This window comes from Stenella coeruleoalba, assembly GCF_951394435.1.
Source record: "Stenella coeruleoalba genome assembly, chromosome: 4".
NCBI lineage: Eukaryota > Metazoa > Chordata > Mammalia > Artiodactyla > Delphinidae > Stenella > Stenella coeruleoalba.
The window spans coordinates 44,699,440-44,717,964 of record NC_137149.1 but is presented as its reverse complement, the minus strand read 5'-3'; the positions used below and the strand labels follow the sequence as shown (position 1 = coordinate 44,717,964).

General features: G+C 34.9%; 2 protein-coding genes across 5 annotated transcripts in view; one reads left to right on the top strand and one right to left on the bottom strand.

Moving 5' to 3' along the window:
- LCORL (ligand dependent nuclear receptor corepressor like) overlaps positions 1-1,555 on the top strand; it is a 167,035-nt gene extending 165,480 nt beyond the window's left edge. For 3 of the 4 annotated variants that reach the window (XM_079920920.1, XM_079920916.1, XM_079920913.1), the window contains one exon: positions 1,080-1,229. In XM_079920920.1, coding sequence (XP_079777046.1) covers positions 1,080-1,093 — 14 coding nt within the window. In that variant the 3' untranslated portion in view covers positions 1,094-1,229. Of the gene's footprint in view, positions 1-1,079 lie in introns of all 4 variants that reach the window. The other variant, XM_079920917.1, reaches the window with a different exon arrangement.
- Positions 1,556-2,040: 485 nt separating this feature from the next.
- NCAPG (non-SMC condensin I complex subunit G) overlaps positions 2,041-18,525 on the bottom strand; it is a 47,876-nt gene continuing 31,391 nt past the window's right edge. The window contains exons 15-21 of the mRNA XM_079920932.1: positions 10,899-11,080; positions 10,450-10,624; positions 7,811-7,972; positions 7,447-7,585; positions 6,996-7,079; positions 4,689-4,764; positions 2,041-3,762 (exon numbers count right to left, since the gene is read on the bottom strand). Of these exons, the coding sequence (XP_079777058.1) occupies positions 3,663-3,762; positions 4,689-4,764; positions 6,996-7,079; positions 7,447-7,585; positions 7,811-7,972; positions 10,450-10,624; positions 10,899-11,080 (918 nt within the window). The 3' untranslated portion in view covers positions 2,041-3,662. The remainder of the gene's footprint in view (positions 3,763-4,688; positions 4,765-6,995; positions 7,080-7,446; positions 7,586-7,810; positions 7,973-10,449; positions 10,625-10,898; positions 11,081-18,525) is intronic.

Genomic DNA, 18,525 nt, shown 5'->3' with positions numbered 1-18,525 from the left:
TTGGATATTTTTTTTAATGATGATTTACTATTTTTGATGAACAATCTTTTAAGCTGTCATTTTGTTTCATTATTTATAAAAATTGAAACCATGTCATTCGGTGGAACTGGGACTGTTTGGGGAGAACTCAACTCAGTGAAAATATAATGGCTGTTAAAATATGGTTTAACAGGTTAAATCTCTGGCTTATTGAATGGCAAGTGAGTCAGTTGTTTGAAGTTGTAAGGAGAGAAGTCTGGATGCTGCTGCCATTTACCAACTCTAATAAGCCACTAAAATACTACCCAACTCAGCTTCCTCTTTACAAGTGGGAAGGATCATTGACCTGCGGTTGAAGAAAGCTTAGGAATGATGTAGTCTAACTGAACTAATCAGTCGTGTCAAATGAGCTAATGTATAGCAAGCTATTAAATCATTTCTAAACGTAAGGATTCACATTGGAAGATGTGAATTGACTTTAATATTACACATGTGGAGTGGCTAGCTATCCTTTGGACTCTCAAGTTTCTGTGATTTTAGAGAAGATTCTCATCAGAGAGCTAGTAGACAGGCATAAGGGAAAGAGCAAGGACTGTATTCCAGTTCCAGCCCATTCGACTTTATTTGTACTGGAACTCTGTGACTCACTTTTATCGTTTCTTATGAGCTTACAGTATACCAACCTTGCTTGGTGGTTATGAAATTTGAGATTATGCATGTGAATGTGCCTAGAATATGGTAGGCATTCAAGAAAGGTTAATTCCTTCTTGTCTCAAAGAGGCTGTGATCCTGGTACGTTAAAGGAAAAGTTAAAAGAAAGGTTGAATCTGGCCAAGGTCAGTAAGTTAAATATCCTTTCTGATGTACACTGATGAAATCTGTATATGCTAATTTTGTCCAGTGGTATCTGAGTGACCTCTCAATTACCTGTGTTGAATTCAGTTCATTAAGGAGACAGGAGCTAAAAAAAACCCAACAATCAATTATCTCTATTGTTTAGAGGTCTGAACAATAAAACTACTGAATTTTCTTTTACAAGGTTGATAGTTTCTTTGAAATTAAAGTAAAAACTAAAGTGCTTTACACTTTTTTTTTTCCAGCATGCTACAAGTGAAAACTGATGAGAAAGTGAATTTGTCTGATGGGAATACAGCAAGTTGCCCTTTGAGCCCCATTAAGATGTGCCTTAATCGTCCCATTGAATGGAATCTGAATTTGACAGCAGCATCTCTAGCGAGCTGTACAGTTCATAACCAAAATCTCAAAAGTGAAGAGAAATAGATTGCAGTTCTTCTTGCACTATCCTTATTTTGTACGTCAACATTCTTCCTGCTGATAAGCATTTATCGATTGATTTTGAAATATTTCTAGTCTTGTGATTTGTCTATATATTAAATCATTAGCATTAATCATTTTGATTATATTCTTTGTATGTCTTTTTACATGTTTTACACCAGACCATTGTGGAATTTTGCAGTACAAATGGATTTTTGAAGTTTCTCTTTTTAATGGTATTTTGTGAATTTTTTACTCCCTAAGTTTAAATATATAATTGTCCCCAGTTTTATTTCCGTGCACAATGTCTTAATATATAATGCATTGTGAGATTTAGAAGGCTAGTATTGTAAAGATTTGTGATTACCTGACCCATGAACAGTTGTATAACAGGTGGATACCAACTACCTCGAAGCAAATTGGTAAAAGGCAAAGGTATCTCTTAGAAGTATATCTCTTTCAAAGTTATATATGTATAGAAAAATTGATCATAGTTTATCATCAAGTAGCATGTTTCCATTCATAAGGAGAATTTGAACTGATCAGTTATTTCTCTGTACTTTTAAACCTATGAAGTCTGGGTTTTAAGAGCAATGGCACAATTGCATGTTGACTCTTCAGCAAATCTGTGCCTCTTGCAGATAAGAATACTGTTTGGTTTTTTTAAGTTATCCATTTTGAATGAAAAATGGTAAATGGATTTACATCCATTGATTTTACTGTATTTTAGCCATTTATTTTAAAGTGTAAAGGGATGTCTTAAAATGAGGATAATATTCCTTACCTCTTTAGTAGTACAAAAGCATAGCTTTTGTGATTGGCTTGTGTGATTGTGTCCAAAACTTGAATAGTAAGAATACTCAAAGTCTGATGCTTAATTTTTCCCATGGCTGAGAAGGAAAGCTTTGGTATGGTGGTCCATGTAAAGTATGTAAGCACATGGCTCCTTCCCTTTGGATTGCCTGGCTGTGGGTTAAATGGGATTTTAGTTTAGTGTGTTTCTAAAGACTTTTACTTATGGCACATTTTGTGTACCTTCTAAGTCCTTATTTCTCCCAGCCTACCCCAACCCCCAAATTATTTTTAAAAAGACAGGGATTTAACAAAAAGGCTTACGTAAGGAATTTGAAGCACAGGAAAAGACACAGAGCCAACAGAATGAGAAACAATCATCTATTTTTCATTGTTTTATATCACCACCATATCTGCCTTTTCCTTTTTCTTAATAAGCATTCTTTGTAACCTTCAGACTCCTTTTATATTTCCAAGTTTTATAAAGCACATATACATATGTAATGTAGCAATTTGGCTCAAAAAAGCACAGCATTCTTACTTTAGCTCCATCTTAGAACATCACCTTAAATGGCCTCTGGTAAATAAACCTAAAAAAGCACAATTATTATTAAAACCAATGTATTAGATCCGATGTTAGGGTATTTCTGTTCTGAATAATAGAGATGATTATCAGAGGAGTAAAAGGTGTTTGGTTGGGAGTTACAGAAGGAAAGAGGACTGATTTGACACAGTTTTAAGTTTCTTAAGTCAGGCCAGTGCCAATTCAGAAAATAAATTTACAGTGAAGAAATAGTGCTCATTCACACATTAGTATATAGTGGACTTCCTGTCACATTCTTTTCCTACTAGTATTTTCTATTACCCACAATAAATATTTTGTTATGCCAAAAACATAGAGAACTCCATGATTAATATGTATATGTGAACATTTCCCTAACCCAGGAACCATCGCAACATAAGCAAACTTGGGCTCTTATATGCAAACATTCTATGAAAAAAATTACTCATGCATGTAGCATTATCAAAATATTTTTAAGTGTAAGAATCACAAAATTATCAAAATGATAACTGTTGAACTTGGATGCTGGGGACTTTGGTTCATTATACTAGTCTTTCCTGGAAGTAAGCTCCTCTCTAGCCAGTTTGTGGTACTTCATTTGCCCTTAAGATGTCGTTTTTAAAATGTGTCCTGAGGTGTTTTTATCTATGTTGGATCTGCCACATCTAAGTCAAACTTTTCAAATGCAAGTTACCAGCTAGTTACATTTAAAAGTTGTCTATAATGCCATGATTTTAAATGTGAGAACTCATAAGCATCACCTGGGAAGGCTGTTAAAAAGCAGGTTCCTGGGCCCACCTTAGATTCTGATTAAATCCATGACTGATGGAGATGGTCTGTGGAGCACACTGATGGACGCTGTCTCACTGCTTCAATACAGGCTAAATTAATGTGGAATCACACAGCAGGAAGTTCTACAAGAATCAGACTTCTTCTAATTTTCATACAAGGGTAACTTTATTAAAGCAAAGAAATGAATATAATTTTAAAGGACATTTTTCAAAGGACTCCACCTCCATCATATCTTCTCCTAATTTTTATCTTCACTGAGAAATTATGCAAGGTTAAGTTTACTTTTTTCTAGTGCTGCTGTCTTTGCTCGTCTTGGTAGTCTCATCTTCATTTCTGATTCTGGCTCTGGAACTTCATGATCACTAAACAGATGTTGAAATACACCAATTTAAATACAAGCTTTAAAACCAGTTTATTTATAAATAAAACTTTGTTTCCGTCATTCTATCCGTGTGTGATTGATATCCTGATTCCATTAAGCTTAAAACTAAAATCTCAAAACCAAAAAACACCGATTGGCTATCCAGCAAAGTGAACCATGGAAAACCTAACCTAACTAATTTTTTTTTATATCTACATGGAACCTGGTATTATACAGAAAAAAGCAAAAAACAAAAACCCAAACTTCTATAATGAAACTTGTAATTAAACAGGAACCATAACAACTGCCCAAGAGTTTTTTTGGAAACTCAAGTAGTGAAAAAATAAGTTCTATTTTATTTAGGCAATACATTCTTAAAACACTGTAAACAGCAAGTTTCCCCAAAAGATACTTTAATTAAAACTTGATCTAAAGTTATAAACTGAAAATATATACATTTTACCTATGAATGAATGAATGCAAGACAGCTGTAGACAGCTTCCAACAATGGCTTATTGGCAGAAACCAAAAATAAACTATATAACTAATATCATCCAAATTATAGGCAGAATTATTCTATCATTATAAATGTAGAAAATCTGAATCTCAATAGTTTGCTAATTCAAGTTCAGAGAAGTCATACATACATGATCTTATAATTAGAGGAATACGTGGAAATACAATTTGAAAGAACATAAAGATAACTACCTAGTACTAAAAGCCATGTCAACGAACAGGAAAAGCACACAAGCCAGTGGAAGTCAAATGCTCTTAGATACATAAACTAAAAAGCTGTAAATTTTCATGGATTATCTTGTTAAATAATCACAGTATAAACAAACTACAATTTTTTTTTTTTTTACTTCTAGACATTTTTTTTTAAATGACGATAAACCTCTTTACATATTCTAGATGTGCATGGCATACCTTTCAGAGTCAGCCTCAGCCTCAACAGTCTGACGTCTCCTGTTCGTTCTAGCTGAAGCTATCACTTTTCTCCGTCCTTAAAGACAGTATATAAATCATTATCAAAATCTATTATCAATTGCTCATTTTTAACCTGTTTTCTGGGCTACCCAAATCCTTTATTTTTCCCTCTTCAACACCCTTTCCTCCTAGTTCCCAGCCACCTTGATACAAATGATCAACACCATGGAGAAAAGGAACCCCAGCAAGATCAAAATTTTACTAATTTCTTTTGTAAGCTCTTATAATAGGTAAGGGAAAAGATGGAAATTGAGTTATAGGTGGCAAATTTTGTTAAATTTATTTGGGGGAAGAAGCATGTGAAAAATGTTATATAAAGAAAGTACCTCATAGCACAAGGTATATGGAGAACCTAATGAAAATTAAGGTTAAAAAGAGAGATTAAGCCCATAAAACAGATCCTAAATAAATAGAACTTTAATCAGTAAGGTATAGTTTATTATAAAATATTCGAACATATACATGGTCAATTCAAATGTGTGTTCTAAAACATTTCAGTATAAAAATTAAAGCCCTTTATATGCTGGGGGGTTACAAAAATTCTAGCTAGAAATTCACAAGGTTAAGCAGTGAAGTGGCCTGTGATGCTCATTTATGATAATAAAACAGCATATATAAATGAAGTTTGAGCTATTAAAAAAAAAGAAGTGTAGTTCTTATACATGATTAAAAGCAATCTGATCAAAAGCAGATTATTCAGTATGATCATTTGGTTGAAATTTATATACCCTACTTATTCAAGTGAGACTTTTTCTTTCTGTTTTCTTCCAACTGTACATATTTGCTTGTAAACTTCTAATGCAGTTATCCCCAAGAAAACATCCAACAATATGGGACTAATGTGAAACAGTTAGCCAGCAATTAGCATTTAAATAACTGATTGGCTACAAAACAATATTATTTTTCCATTTAGAAAAAAATTAAGTCTACACAGAAAAGGGCCTCAAAAAATATTTTTCAAGGATTAAAATAATGGTTGGTTCATAGGTGGAATTATTAGCATTCTTTTGATTAGTTTGCTTGGATGTGTTTTCTGATTCTTCTGTAATAAGCATGCATTGCTTTTGTAATAAGAAAATAATAAAAGATTAAAAAGACCTTGAATTTCACATTTTTTTTCCTAAGTGATCCCCTAATAGTCAACATTTACTTTATTCCAGCAAATCCCCTATTGTTGGATATCCCTTTGAAAATAAATTTATGTTGGGAAAATATGAAATAAAACGGAAAACAGAAGCCCAGAAATATACTAGGAGGATAAAAGGGACAAAAATGCTTAATCATATAAAGGACAGACCACAAACAACTGATAATATAAATATAAAATCATTGTTCATCATTTGATAATAAAAATCTTAATTTAACCCAAATAGTCCTTTGCAGTATGATCTTTTGCATCATATTTCTTTCAATCAAAAGCACTTGAAGCAACACTGATGTCTTTTAGACACAAAGCAAAACCTAATATCAGCTAAAACAAATCAAAAAGAAAGTTAAGGATACTGAAGACAATGAATGATCTTTATACCTATCTAAGGAAACAAAGTATTTCACTGGATAACAAAACTGAAAAGTTTTATTATAAGGTTAGTCAATCCAGGGGACTTCCCTGGTGGCGCAGGGGTTAAGAATCCGCCCACCAATGTGGGCGACACGGGTTCAAGCCCTGGTCCAGGAATATCCCACATGCCATGGAGCAACTAAGCCCGTGTGCCACAACTACTGAGCCTGCGCTCTAGAGCCTGCAAGCCACAACTACTGAAGCTCGCGCGCCTACAGCCCATGCTCCACAACGAGAAGACACCACAATGAGAACCCCGCGCACCGCAACGAAAAGTAGCCCCCACTCGACGCAACTAGAGAAAAGCCTGCACGCAGCAATGAAGACCCAATGTAGCCAAAAATAAATAAATAAATTGAAAAAAAAAAAAGAATCCGCCTGCCAATGCAGGAAACACGGGTTCAATCCCTGGTCTGGGAAGATCCCACATGCCGCAGAGCAACTAAGCCCGGGCACCACAACTACTGAGCCTGCACTCTAGAGCCTGCACACCGCAACTACTGAGCCCACACACAACTGCTGAAGCCCACGTGCCTCAAGCCCGTGCTCCGCAACAAGAGAAGCCCCCACTCGCTGCAACTGGAGAAAGCCCATGTGCAGCAACGAAGAATCTAATGCAACCAAAACTAAATAATTAAATAAATAAATAAATTTATTTTAAAAAAGCTAGTCAATCCATATATTACCTCTGTTGGTCTTTTGCTGAGTGGATTTCATTCGGGTTGCTTTTACATCCTTGACAGGGGTTATATATACTTCTTTGTTGTTTTCTATTAAAGGAAATAATACAATTATTAATGAACTAAATTAAAAGTAGCCTCATGAAATACTTTAAATGATCAAATCAAAGACAACCAGTCCCAATAGCAGCTATTGAAAATTTATCATAAATAAGTGTTCCAAAAAAATGTGAACACTGGAAAATAAGCAAACAAAACTCTTAGGAACATAGTATGCATGGTTATATGGTGAGTGAACACTTCTCAGTAATACACTTTCCTGAGGGGATTTAATTAGAAAAACTTTTCTTCCATTTCTGACATACAATCACATATACGTTAGAGGAGGAAAACAATGTATCTCAGTAAAGATGAAAAGGACAGAATCTTAAAAATACTCAGGTTAGTATGTCATTACCATCTTCACTTTGAAAAACAGCTGTAGTTGTGTTGTCATCCTGTGCCGCTACAACTTGGTCACCATGTTCTTTATTTCCTTTTTCTAACTGAACCTTGATTTTCTCCAAAGCTCTCACACACATTCTATCTTTTACTTGCTGTAACAGAAAACTTTTTTTAATGCAGCATTTTCTAATCTTCTTTCAAAAACGCTACATACTGATAATACAACATTCTAAAAATTCTATTAAATTTATGAAGGAAATATTTACTTCAAATGAACAAAGTCACAGCACACTAATGTATGCATAAATTAATAGAATCATGTAAATTCTACTTTGATAAAAATTTATACACATTAAGAGTAACTAGAAACTACTTACCTCCAGAATCTCATTCAGCAGAACCAGAAGATCTTTAGCAAGACTGCTAGTGAGTTCTAAAGAACTCAAGGCTTTCGTATAGACCCGAATTTCTGGTGAATATGGACATGTTAGGATCTCATTGCAAATTTTTATAGCCAGATTGTCATGAACTGTCAAGGCCTGGAAAATCAAGAGAAAAATCCTTGTCAACTGAAATGGTATGATTACAATACAGTCTGACACATCTATCATTTCCAACTAATTATCTTGACATAATCCAAAATGTCTAAAACAAAATTATCATAGTCCTCCCCATGTGAGCTCCCCTTCTTGTAGAGTGGATGCCATGGTACAGGGCTCAGATCCATCTGCTTTACTACTGACCATTCATTCTCCAGGCTACCACGAGTTATGGAGGCTAAAAGTTCCCAGGTGCAGAACTGATCCAAGCTGAAGACAACGGGTCTGCCTAAGGTCACACCTTCCCCGCAACGGTTAGTCCACATTCAATAACTGGCAGATGTACAGGTACAACAGCCTAGCCTTGTTTCAATTCTGGACAAAGCAAAGAACTATCCCAATTCTGGAACTTCTGTGAGATCAGCTGGGACCTTAAGACTGCATGACAGGGCTTCCCTGGTGGCGCAGTGGTTGACAGTCAGCCTGCCAATGCAGGGAACACGGGTTCGTGCCCCAGTCCAGGAAGATCCCACATGCCACGGAGCGGCTAGATTCATGAGCCATGGCTACTGAGCCTGCGCATCTGGAGCCTGTGCTCTGCAACAGGAGAGGCCACAACAGTGAGAGGCCCGCGTACCACAAAAAAAAAAAAAAAAGACTGCATGACAGTTCAACTTCTTCCTCTGCCCAATCTATTTCCCTCACTCCTCCAAGATGCTGATCATGAGAGTACGCCCTAATGTCAACAGCTTCTTTGAAGTCTTCTGTCACCCACACTTAGGACCTCAGAGTTATCTTGGATTCCTCCATCTCCCTTGCCTCACACAAAGTTCGTTCTTCTAGGCTTTTCTACCCGTAATTTTTTTTCTATGTCAATTTCTACTACTTTTTTCTGTCTACTTTCTACTACTACTTTATATTATTCTTTTTCTGTAAGCTTTTATCTCCTAATTATATCAACTTTTAACTGCCCTCTTTATTAATATTCTCTCCCTATTCCTCTTACCAATTCACCTCACCTAATGAAACTGACCACCAAATTAATCTGCCTAATAAGTAACTGTCATCCCATTAACCCTTTCATTATACGCCCTGCAAACAGAGTCAACTCCAAATTCCCTATCCTAATGTTCTTCCCTAAGGATCCCTGTCAGGATCCTTAGCTGACAGATTTTTTCCACAGTTCCCCAACATGACTTGTACTACCAGCTACATTTAATCACCTTTACTAAAAGTCTTTCTCTCTATCCAAACCACTCCCCAAATCCCAACAAGGTCTAAGTGAATTTTACTCAGTGAGATTTAAAACTAGTAATGCTGTACTCATCACCCATACCACGTGAAACCTGCCATCTTCTAAAGCGCTGAAGCACTTCGTAGCTATATCACTGACGCTTACTATATTTTGCCTTAATATCCATTGTAATCTTCTTTCCAATAACGTGTAACATAGTAACTCAAATGAAGTATGCAGTCACTAAGTAACAAAACAGAAGACCAATATTTTCAACTTAATCAGCTGGCATCTGAAATAATTAACACATTAATTTTCAATATGGTGAATGTTTGATCAAATGATATTAAAGGGTTAAAAACCAGCTACATGTAATTTGTGGGAGAGTATGCACTTACTATATCTTCTTTGAATTAAAAACAAAACTAAGCCTGAGGTGAGTTTCAATCTTTGAATTCTCCTTCCTTGTATCAGGAACAGAGCAGGTAAGCCAACAACTGAGGACTCAATGAGTCCTACATAACAGGTCATTATTCAGAATGATTAACAGCCAGAACTAGGTGGGGAGGGGGTAGTAAGGATGATGAATTTTCGGTAACTTCTTTTCAGTAGCAAAAATGTTAGCACTGATTACTTCTATTTTTATATGATTATCTCCCCATTTCCCAAAAGATTTTTTAAAAAATTATAGTTATCTACAATATTATATTAGTTTCAGGTACACAAGAGAGTGATTCCATATTTTTATAGATTATACTCCATTTCAAGTTATTATAAAAAAATGGCTACATTTCCCTGTGCTGTACAGTAATCCTTGTACAGTAATCCTTGTAGTTTATTTTATACATAGTAGTTTATGTCTCTTAATCCCCTATCTCTATCTTGTCCCTCTCCCCTCCCCTTCCCTACTAGTAACCACTAGTTTGTCCTCTATAACTGTGTGTCTGTTTTGTTATATTCATTCATTTGTTTTACTTTTTAGGGTCTGCATGTAAGTGATAACAGAGTATTTGTCTTTCTCTGACTTACTTCACAAAGCATAATACCCTCTAGGTCCACCCACATAGTTGCAAAAGATCTTTTTCTTTTTCTCGCTTTGTGTTATGTGCTACCATATAAACTAGAAATCTCAAGATCTATATGTAGCTTCTCACTATTTCAAAGAATCTGTGAGAGGGGTTATTTTACCAAAGCATGCTATTTACCATCCCTAGACCATCCACAGGCTAACATACTCACCTACCTGATAATCTTGGGAATTCTTGGCCTGAGGATTTAATCCACTTGGTCTTGTCAAATCTACAAGTAACTCAGCAACATTAGTGATGTCTATTTCAGCTAAAGGAGAAGATGCAGGGGCATTGGCCAGTATTTGTAGAGTTGGAAGAAAGGCTTCTTCAAAACATTCCTGGTTAGTCCTATTGAAAAACAATTTGAGGTATGTTGGCAAAGAAAAAACATATGATTCTTTAAAAAGCAGCGACAACATTATATATTAAATGCACCCCACCAAGATAGAGTACATATTCATCTAGGAAAGAGCCAAATGATTCAGGTAGATAGAATCTAAGTAAGTTCTTCACTTACCACTGAAGAAAAAGAACATTAACAACAAAATACTACAGATATGACTCATAGGGAGCCTGAATTTAACTTCAAGTTAGATTTTGATTTATCGATATGACTAAATACCTGCTTGCATAAGCAAACATTGGGAAGAACACGCCTAGGCAATGTCGAAGTCGAACATCCTCTTCAGTCACAGGATTGTACCATAACAAGACAAGACGAGAAAGAATCCTGCTGCTGACCAAAAGCCCAGAGAACATCAGCTTGGCTAGTCCTTCTGCAGCTCCTGTCCTGAGTTCAGACACCTATTAAAAATGACTTTCATTTAAAAGAAATTTTTTATTTGTATTTCCTTTTTAAGCCTTACATTGTAGCCCAAAATAAGTATTTGTATATAAACTATCCAAAATCATTCCTGTTATTATGAATTATTTTAAAGGCATATAAAAAGATTTTGTTTTTTCCTTTTAGGTTAAGGCTATGTGACAAATTATTAGTCTAGCTATGAAAACTTCAATTCCTTTTAAACTCTTTAGAAAAACCAAAAGATCTTATAATACTGTGAAACCAGAAATCAAAACTATATGTATTAAACACTTATCATGGTGCTAAGATATAGAAAACCTTCAGTAATGGTCTCTGCCATCAGAGGTGCCTATAAATGAAAGCTCCAGAGGTGGGTGTGGCAATGTGTGTGATAGGTAATAGGTAAAATGTGAATAGAACATGTACAAGTAGAAAAAGGCATTCCTAGAAAGAGAAACCAAAACAAACCTAGAGAAGAAAATGGAAAAGATGTAGTGGTATTCAAATGCAGGTACAGGTATAAAAGAGTAGTAATTAAAAATATTGGTTATTGAGCCTGAATTAAATTCAAGCCTCTGACACTTCCTAGCTGCATGATCTGATCCTGTGCATATTACTTAATTTCTTTGTGCCTCACTTTTTCCATATACAAAAAAAAAGGGATAATAAAACTACTTATCAAAAAACACAAAGAAATAATACATGTAAAGCTCTAAGGAGTGCTATCTACACAGTATATCCTCAACAAATGTCAGTGATTATTATTATTGATGGAAAGTAAGTTTGCTCAGTGATCAGATTAGAGAGACCTCGAAAATTAGGTAAAGAAATATGGTTGAAGATTTTTGAAAGGGTAGGGAGATAAGATTTGAATGAGATTTCAGAAAAATTATCTAGACAGGCCATAATCTGGGAATGAAAGACAAGTCTAAACTAGAGGGGACAGGAGGAAAAACAGAGGAATGAGCAGATACAAGAACTACTTCAGAAATTTTTCAAAACTCAAAAATAAGAAGAAAAATGTAGAGGTTGATAAGATTAATAAGTGCCAGGGTACTGGCATGTGCTTTCCACATACAAACTCATTTAGGGCTCACAACAACCATGAGAGCAGAGACTTTGTTCCACTCAGCATTGTACTCTCAAGAGCATATAATGACTGGCACATAAATAGCTCTCAAATATTTGTTGACTAAATTAAAGAATTATCCCACTGAATAGGCATCATTATTTCCATTTTAAAGATAAGGAAACAGGACAGAGACAGTAAATACCTTATTGAAGATTCACAGACATTACCAGAACACAAATCTTTAAGTCTCCAACTCCAAAGGCTGCATGCCCTCTGTCTTTTTAAAAATTTCTAATATGGGAATTTTAATTGGGACAAGACTGCAAGTCTTTTTTTTTTTTTTTTTAACATCTTTATTGGAGTATAAGGACTGCAAGTCTTTAAAGCATGTGAAAAACTATTATTTATGGTCCAGAGGACAGTCAAGGAAGTCAAGATTTTTTAGTGTTTATGACAAAAATAAAATCAAAGCCACAGAATCTAGTTTAGCCAAAAGAAGATTAAAGTACCTGCACTATTTAAAAAAACAAAAACCATTCATCTACTGTCAAACAGTTTTCATGTGCAACAGTTTTCCATCTATGCAATGTCAGCAAGCCCACAGCACTGGACAACTGCCAATGAGAAGTTAGTCTATCACTTGGCTAATAACTCAAAATTTAAGAAAATACTGATACAATTATACTCCAATAAAGAAAAAAGAAAATACTGATAAGGAAGGACTTATTTCCACTATTCTGCAGTCCAAATGTGAAGTAAAAAACTGTTACAATATACAAAAGACATTAAATATTGATTTAAAAAAAGGTCAATCCATCAAAGAGATAATTATAAACATATACACAACAAACAACAGAGCCCCAAAATATATGAACATACACTGACAGAATTGCAGGGAGAAATAGACAGCTCTATAATAATAACTGAAGACTTCAATACTCCACTTTCTGTAATAGATAGAACAACTAGACAGACCAATAAGGAAATAGAGGACTTGAACACCACCATAAACAAACTAGAACTACCAAACATATAGAACACTCCACCCCAAAATAGCAGACTACACATTCTTCAGGTGCACATGGAACATTCTCAAGAACAGAGGCTATATTAGGCCCAAAACAAGTCTTAATAAATTCATAAAGAATGACATTATACAAAATATCTTCTCCAACTACAATGGAATACACCTGAAAAGCAACAAGAGACGAAAACTGTAAAATTCACAAGTCTGTAAATTAAACAATACACTCTTCTTACACACCAAAGGTCAAAGAAGTCATCAAAATGGAAATTAGAAAATAATTAGATGGGGGCTTCCCTGGTGGTGCAATGGTTAAGAATCCGCCTGTCAATGCTGGGGACATGGGTTCGAGCCCTGGTCTGGGAAGATCCCACATGCCACAGAGCAACTAAGCCTGTGTGCCACAACTACTGAGCCTGCACTCTAGAGCCCATAGGCCACAACTACTGAGCCTGCAAGCTACAACTACTGAAGCATGCGTGCCTAGAGCCCGAGCTTGCAACAAGAGAAGACACCACAATGAGAAGCCCGCGTACCACAACGAAGAGTAGCCCCCGCTCGCTGCAGCTAGAGAAAGCCTGAGCACAATAACAAAGACCCAAAGCAGCCAAAAAAAAAAAAAAGAAAATAATTAGATGAATAAAAATGAAAATGCAACAAACAAAAACTTATGGTGTGCATCAAAAACAGTGTTCAGAGGGAAATTTATAGCAGTAAATGCCTACATTTAAAAAAAAAAATCTCAAATCAATAACTTTACACTTTAAAGAACTAAAAAAGAGATAGAAAATCGGGGGTGGGCCGGAGAGAATCAATGAAACCAGAAGTTGGTTCTTTGAAAAGATGAACACAATTGAAAAACCTTGAGTTAGACTAACAAAGAAAAAAAGACGATGCAAACAACTAAAATCAGAAATAAAAGCAGCAACATTACAACTGACCTTACAGAAATAAAAAGGATTATAAACGAATAATAAGAACTGAATACCAACAAATTAAACAACCTAGATGAAATGAACCAGTTCCTAGAAACACACAAATTACAAAAATAGACTCAAGAAGAAATAGAAAATCTGAACAGACCTATAACAATAAACAGATTGGATAAGGAAATCAGAAACCTCTCCAAAAGAAAAGTCCAAGACCAGATGTGTTCACCAGTAAATTCTACCAAATATTTAAAGAAGACTTGACACCAATCTTTCTCAAAGTCTTCGAAAACAATAGAAGAGGAGAAAACAACTCCTATCTCAGTTTATGAGGTCAGTATTACACTGATGCCAAAGGCAGACAAAGACCAATACAAGGAAACTACAGACCAATTTCCCTTATGAATACAGATGTAAAAATCTTTAATAAATTACTAGCAAATGGAATCCAACAACATATTAAAAAGATTATACACCATAACCAACTGGGATTTATCCAAGGAATGCAAGGGTGGTTCAACATAAGAAAATCAAGCAATGTAATGTACCATAGCAATTAAAAAAAAAAATCATGGGCTTCCCTGGTGGCACAGTGGTTGAGAGTCCGCCTGCCAATGCAGGGGACACAGGTTCGTGCCCCGGTCTGGGAAGATCCCACATGCCACGGAGCGGCTAGGCCTGTGAGACATGGCCGCTGAGCCTGCACATCCGGAGCCTGTGCTCCACAACGGGAGAGGCCACAACAGGGAGAGGCCACAACAGTGAGAGGCCTGCGTACGGCAAAAAAAAAAAAAAGAAAAAAATCACATAATCATTTCAATTGATGTAGAAAAACCATTTGACAAAATTAAACATGCTTTTATGACTGGAAAAAAAAACCAGAAGATAACTTCTTCAAAATAAAAAAGGGCATTTATGAAGAATCTACATCATACTCAATGGTTAAAGACTGAAAACTTTCCCCCTAAGATCAGAAACAAGACAAGGATGCCTGCTTTAACCACTGCTATTCAAGATTGTACAGCAAGTTCTAGCCAGAGAAATTAGGCAAGAAAAACAAATAAAAGACATTCAAATTGCAAAGGAAGAATTAAAACTGTCTCTTCACAGATGACTTGGTCTTATAGAAAAAATCCCAAAGAATACACACACACACACACACACACACACACACAAGGAAACTATTGTACAAGAGCTAACAAATGAATGCAGCCAAGTTGCAGGATATGAAATCAAATCCACACACAAAACAGCTGAGTTTCTATACAACAAGAATGAACAATCCAAAAAAGGAAATTAAGAAAACAATTCCATTTACAATAGCAACCAAAATAAAATATATAGGAATAAATTTAATCAAGGAAGTAAAAAACATGTACCCTGAAAACTATATACCATTTCTGAAAGAAATTAAAAATGACCTAAATAAATGTAAAGATATTCTAGTTCATGGACTGGAAAACATAACATTAAGATGGCAATACTGCCCAATGCAATCTACATATTCAATGCAATCCCTATCAAAATTCCAATAGACTTTTTTCCAGAAATGGAAAAGCCAATCCTCAAATTCATAAGGAACTGCAAGATACCCCAAATAGCCAAGACAATACTGAAAATAAAGAACCAAAGTTGGAAAACTCAACTTCCTGATTTCAAAACTTACTATGAAGTTACATGAATCAAAACAGTCAGGTAATGGCACAAGGGTGGACACAAACAATGGAAAAGAATTGAGAGTCTAGAAATAAACCCATATTCCTATGATCAATTGATTCTCTCACCCTCCACAATGGTGCTAAAACAATTCAATAGGAAAAGAATAGTCTCTTCAACTAACGGTGCTCAGACAACTGGATGTCCACAGGCAAACCAATGAAGTTGGACCTCTACCTCACACCATGTACAAATATTAGCTGAAAATGCACCAATCCACCTAAATTAAAAGCTAAAGGAGTAAAGCTTTTAGAAGAAAACAGAGATAAATTTTCATGACTTTTGATTTGGCAATGTATTCTTAGAGATAACACCAAAAGCACAAGCAGCAAAAGGAAAGATAAATTAGTCTTCACCAAAATTTAAAACTTTTTAAAAATCTAAGGACATTATTAACAAACTGAAAAGACAACCTATAGGAGAAAATATTTGCATATCAGTTATCTGATAAGGATCTACTACCCAGAATATATAAAGAATTCCGAAGGACACCCCAATTTAAAAATGAGCAAGGGTTTGAATACATATTTCTCCAAACAAGGTATACAAATAGCCAAAAAGCACATGTAGATACTCATCATTAGTTATTAGGGAAAGGCAATTCAAAACAAGATGGCTAAAATTTTTACTAACAATTTTTTCTTATTAATAAAACAAAATTATTTTAAAATAACAAGTGTTTGTTGGTGGGAATGTAAAATGGTTCAGCTGCTATGGAAAACAGTTTGGCAAGTCCTCAAAAAGTTAAAGAAATTACCACATGAAATCATGAAACGCCTACAAAAAACAGGATAGTAAGCTCCTTAACATAGGTAACAAAAGCAAAAATAAACACATGGGACTATATCAAACTGAAAACCTTCTGCACAGCAAAGGAAACTATCAACAAAATGAAAAAGCAACCTATGGAATGGGAGAAAATATTTGCAAATTATATATCTGATAAGGGATTAATATCCAAAATTATATATAAAGAATTCATATAACACAATAGCAAAAAGCAAATAATTTGATTAAAAAATGGTCAGAGGAATTGATAAACATTTTTCCAAAGAAGACATACAAATGGCTGACAGATACATGAAAAGCTGCTCAATATCACTAATCATCAGGGAAACGCAAATCAATACTACAATGAGATATCACCTCACACTGTTAGAATGGCTTTATCAAAAAGACACGAGAAGTGTTGGTAAGGATGTGGAGAAAAGGGAACCTTAGTGCAGTGTTGGTGGGAATGTAAACTGGTACAGTCATTTTGGAAGGCAGAATGAAGTTCCTCAAAAAATTAAAAACACAATCCAATTTGGGGGTATATATCCAAAGGAAATGAAAATAGAATCTCAAAGAGATATCTGCATGCCCATGTTCATTGTAGCATTATTTACAAGAGCTAAGATATGGAAACAACCCACGTATCAATCAATGAATGAATAAAGAAGATGTGAGATATATAGTGCAATATTATTCAGCCATAAAAGGAAGGAAATCCTGCCATTTGCAACAACAGGGGTAGACCCTGAGAACATTATGCTAAGTGAAACAGCCTGACAAAGACAGACAAATACTGCATGATATGACATATGCAGAATCTTTTTAAAAGTCAAACTCATAGAAACAGAGTAGAAAAAATGGTTGCCACAGACTGGTGGGTGGGTGAAATATGGAAAAGGGTATACTATCAGTTCTATTATACCTAAAAAAAAAAAAAGAAAAGAAAAAAAAGAATAAGTTCTAGACACCAAATGTAAAACATGGTGACTAGCTGATAACACTACTGTATTACTGAAATTTGCTGAGAGAACTTAAATGTTCTCACTCAAAAAAAAAAAAGATAAATATGTGAGGATGTATTAATTAACTAGTTGGGATAGGGATCAGGGGTAAAATCCTAAAAACAACAAAAAAGGATTAATATATGACCTAGTAACCCCACTTCTAGAAATATACCCCAAAGAATTGAAAATAGCTACTCAGACAAATACATCTTCATAGCAGCACTATTCACAATAGCCAAAAGGTGGAAACAGCCCAAATATCTTTCAATGGATGAATGGCTAAACAAATTCTGGTATATACATAAAATGGAATATTATTCTGCCATAAGAAGGCTTGTGATATAAGCCACAACAGTCTTGAAAACAAGCTAAGTGAAAGAAAGCAGACACAAAGCCACATATTTTCTGATTCCATTTATAGGAAATATCCAGAAGAGTTACATCCATAGAGACAAAATGCAAATTGGTAGTTGTTAGGGGCTGGTGGTAGGGGAAATAGGGAGCAACTGCTTAATGGGTAGTTTCCTTTTGGGATAATGAAAATGTTTTAAAAATCAGAGGCAGTGGTTACACTATATTTTTAATGTACTAAATGTCAATGAATTGTTCACTCTAAAATTGTTAATGTAATGTCAATTTCACCTCAACAAAAAAAATAAAAATTTTATAATTTAAATGTTTACATATGCTATAAAAATGTAGTTCATGAGTACCCTAAGGAAAGAGATCTAATCCCATATCATATCTTAGAACTTCTACCCACCCAATGTAAGATTATTTTAAATTATTTCTTAAGACCCTTGGGGGGGAAACTTGTAAGTCACAGATCACAAAGACAGAGAAAAAAGATGAAAAAATAACCCCCCCCAACAGTCATTTCATTTTTGTTTACACTTCAATTCTCTACACAATGTAATTTGATAGT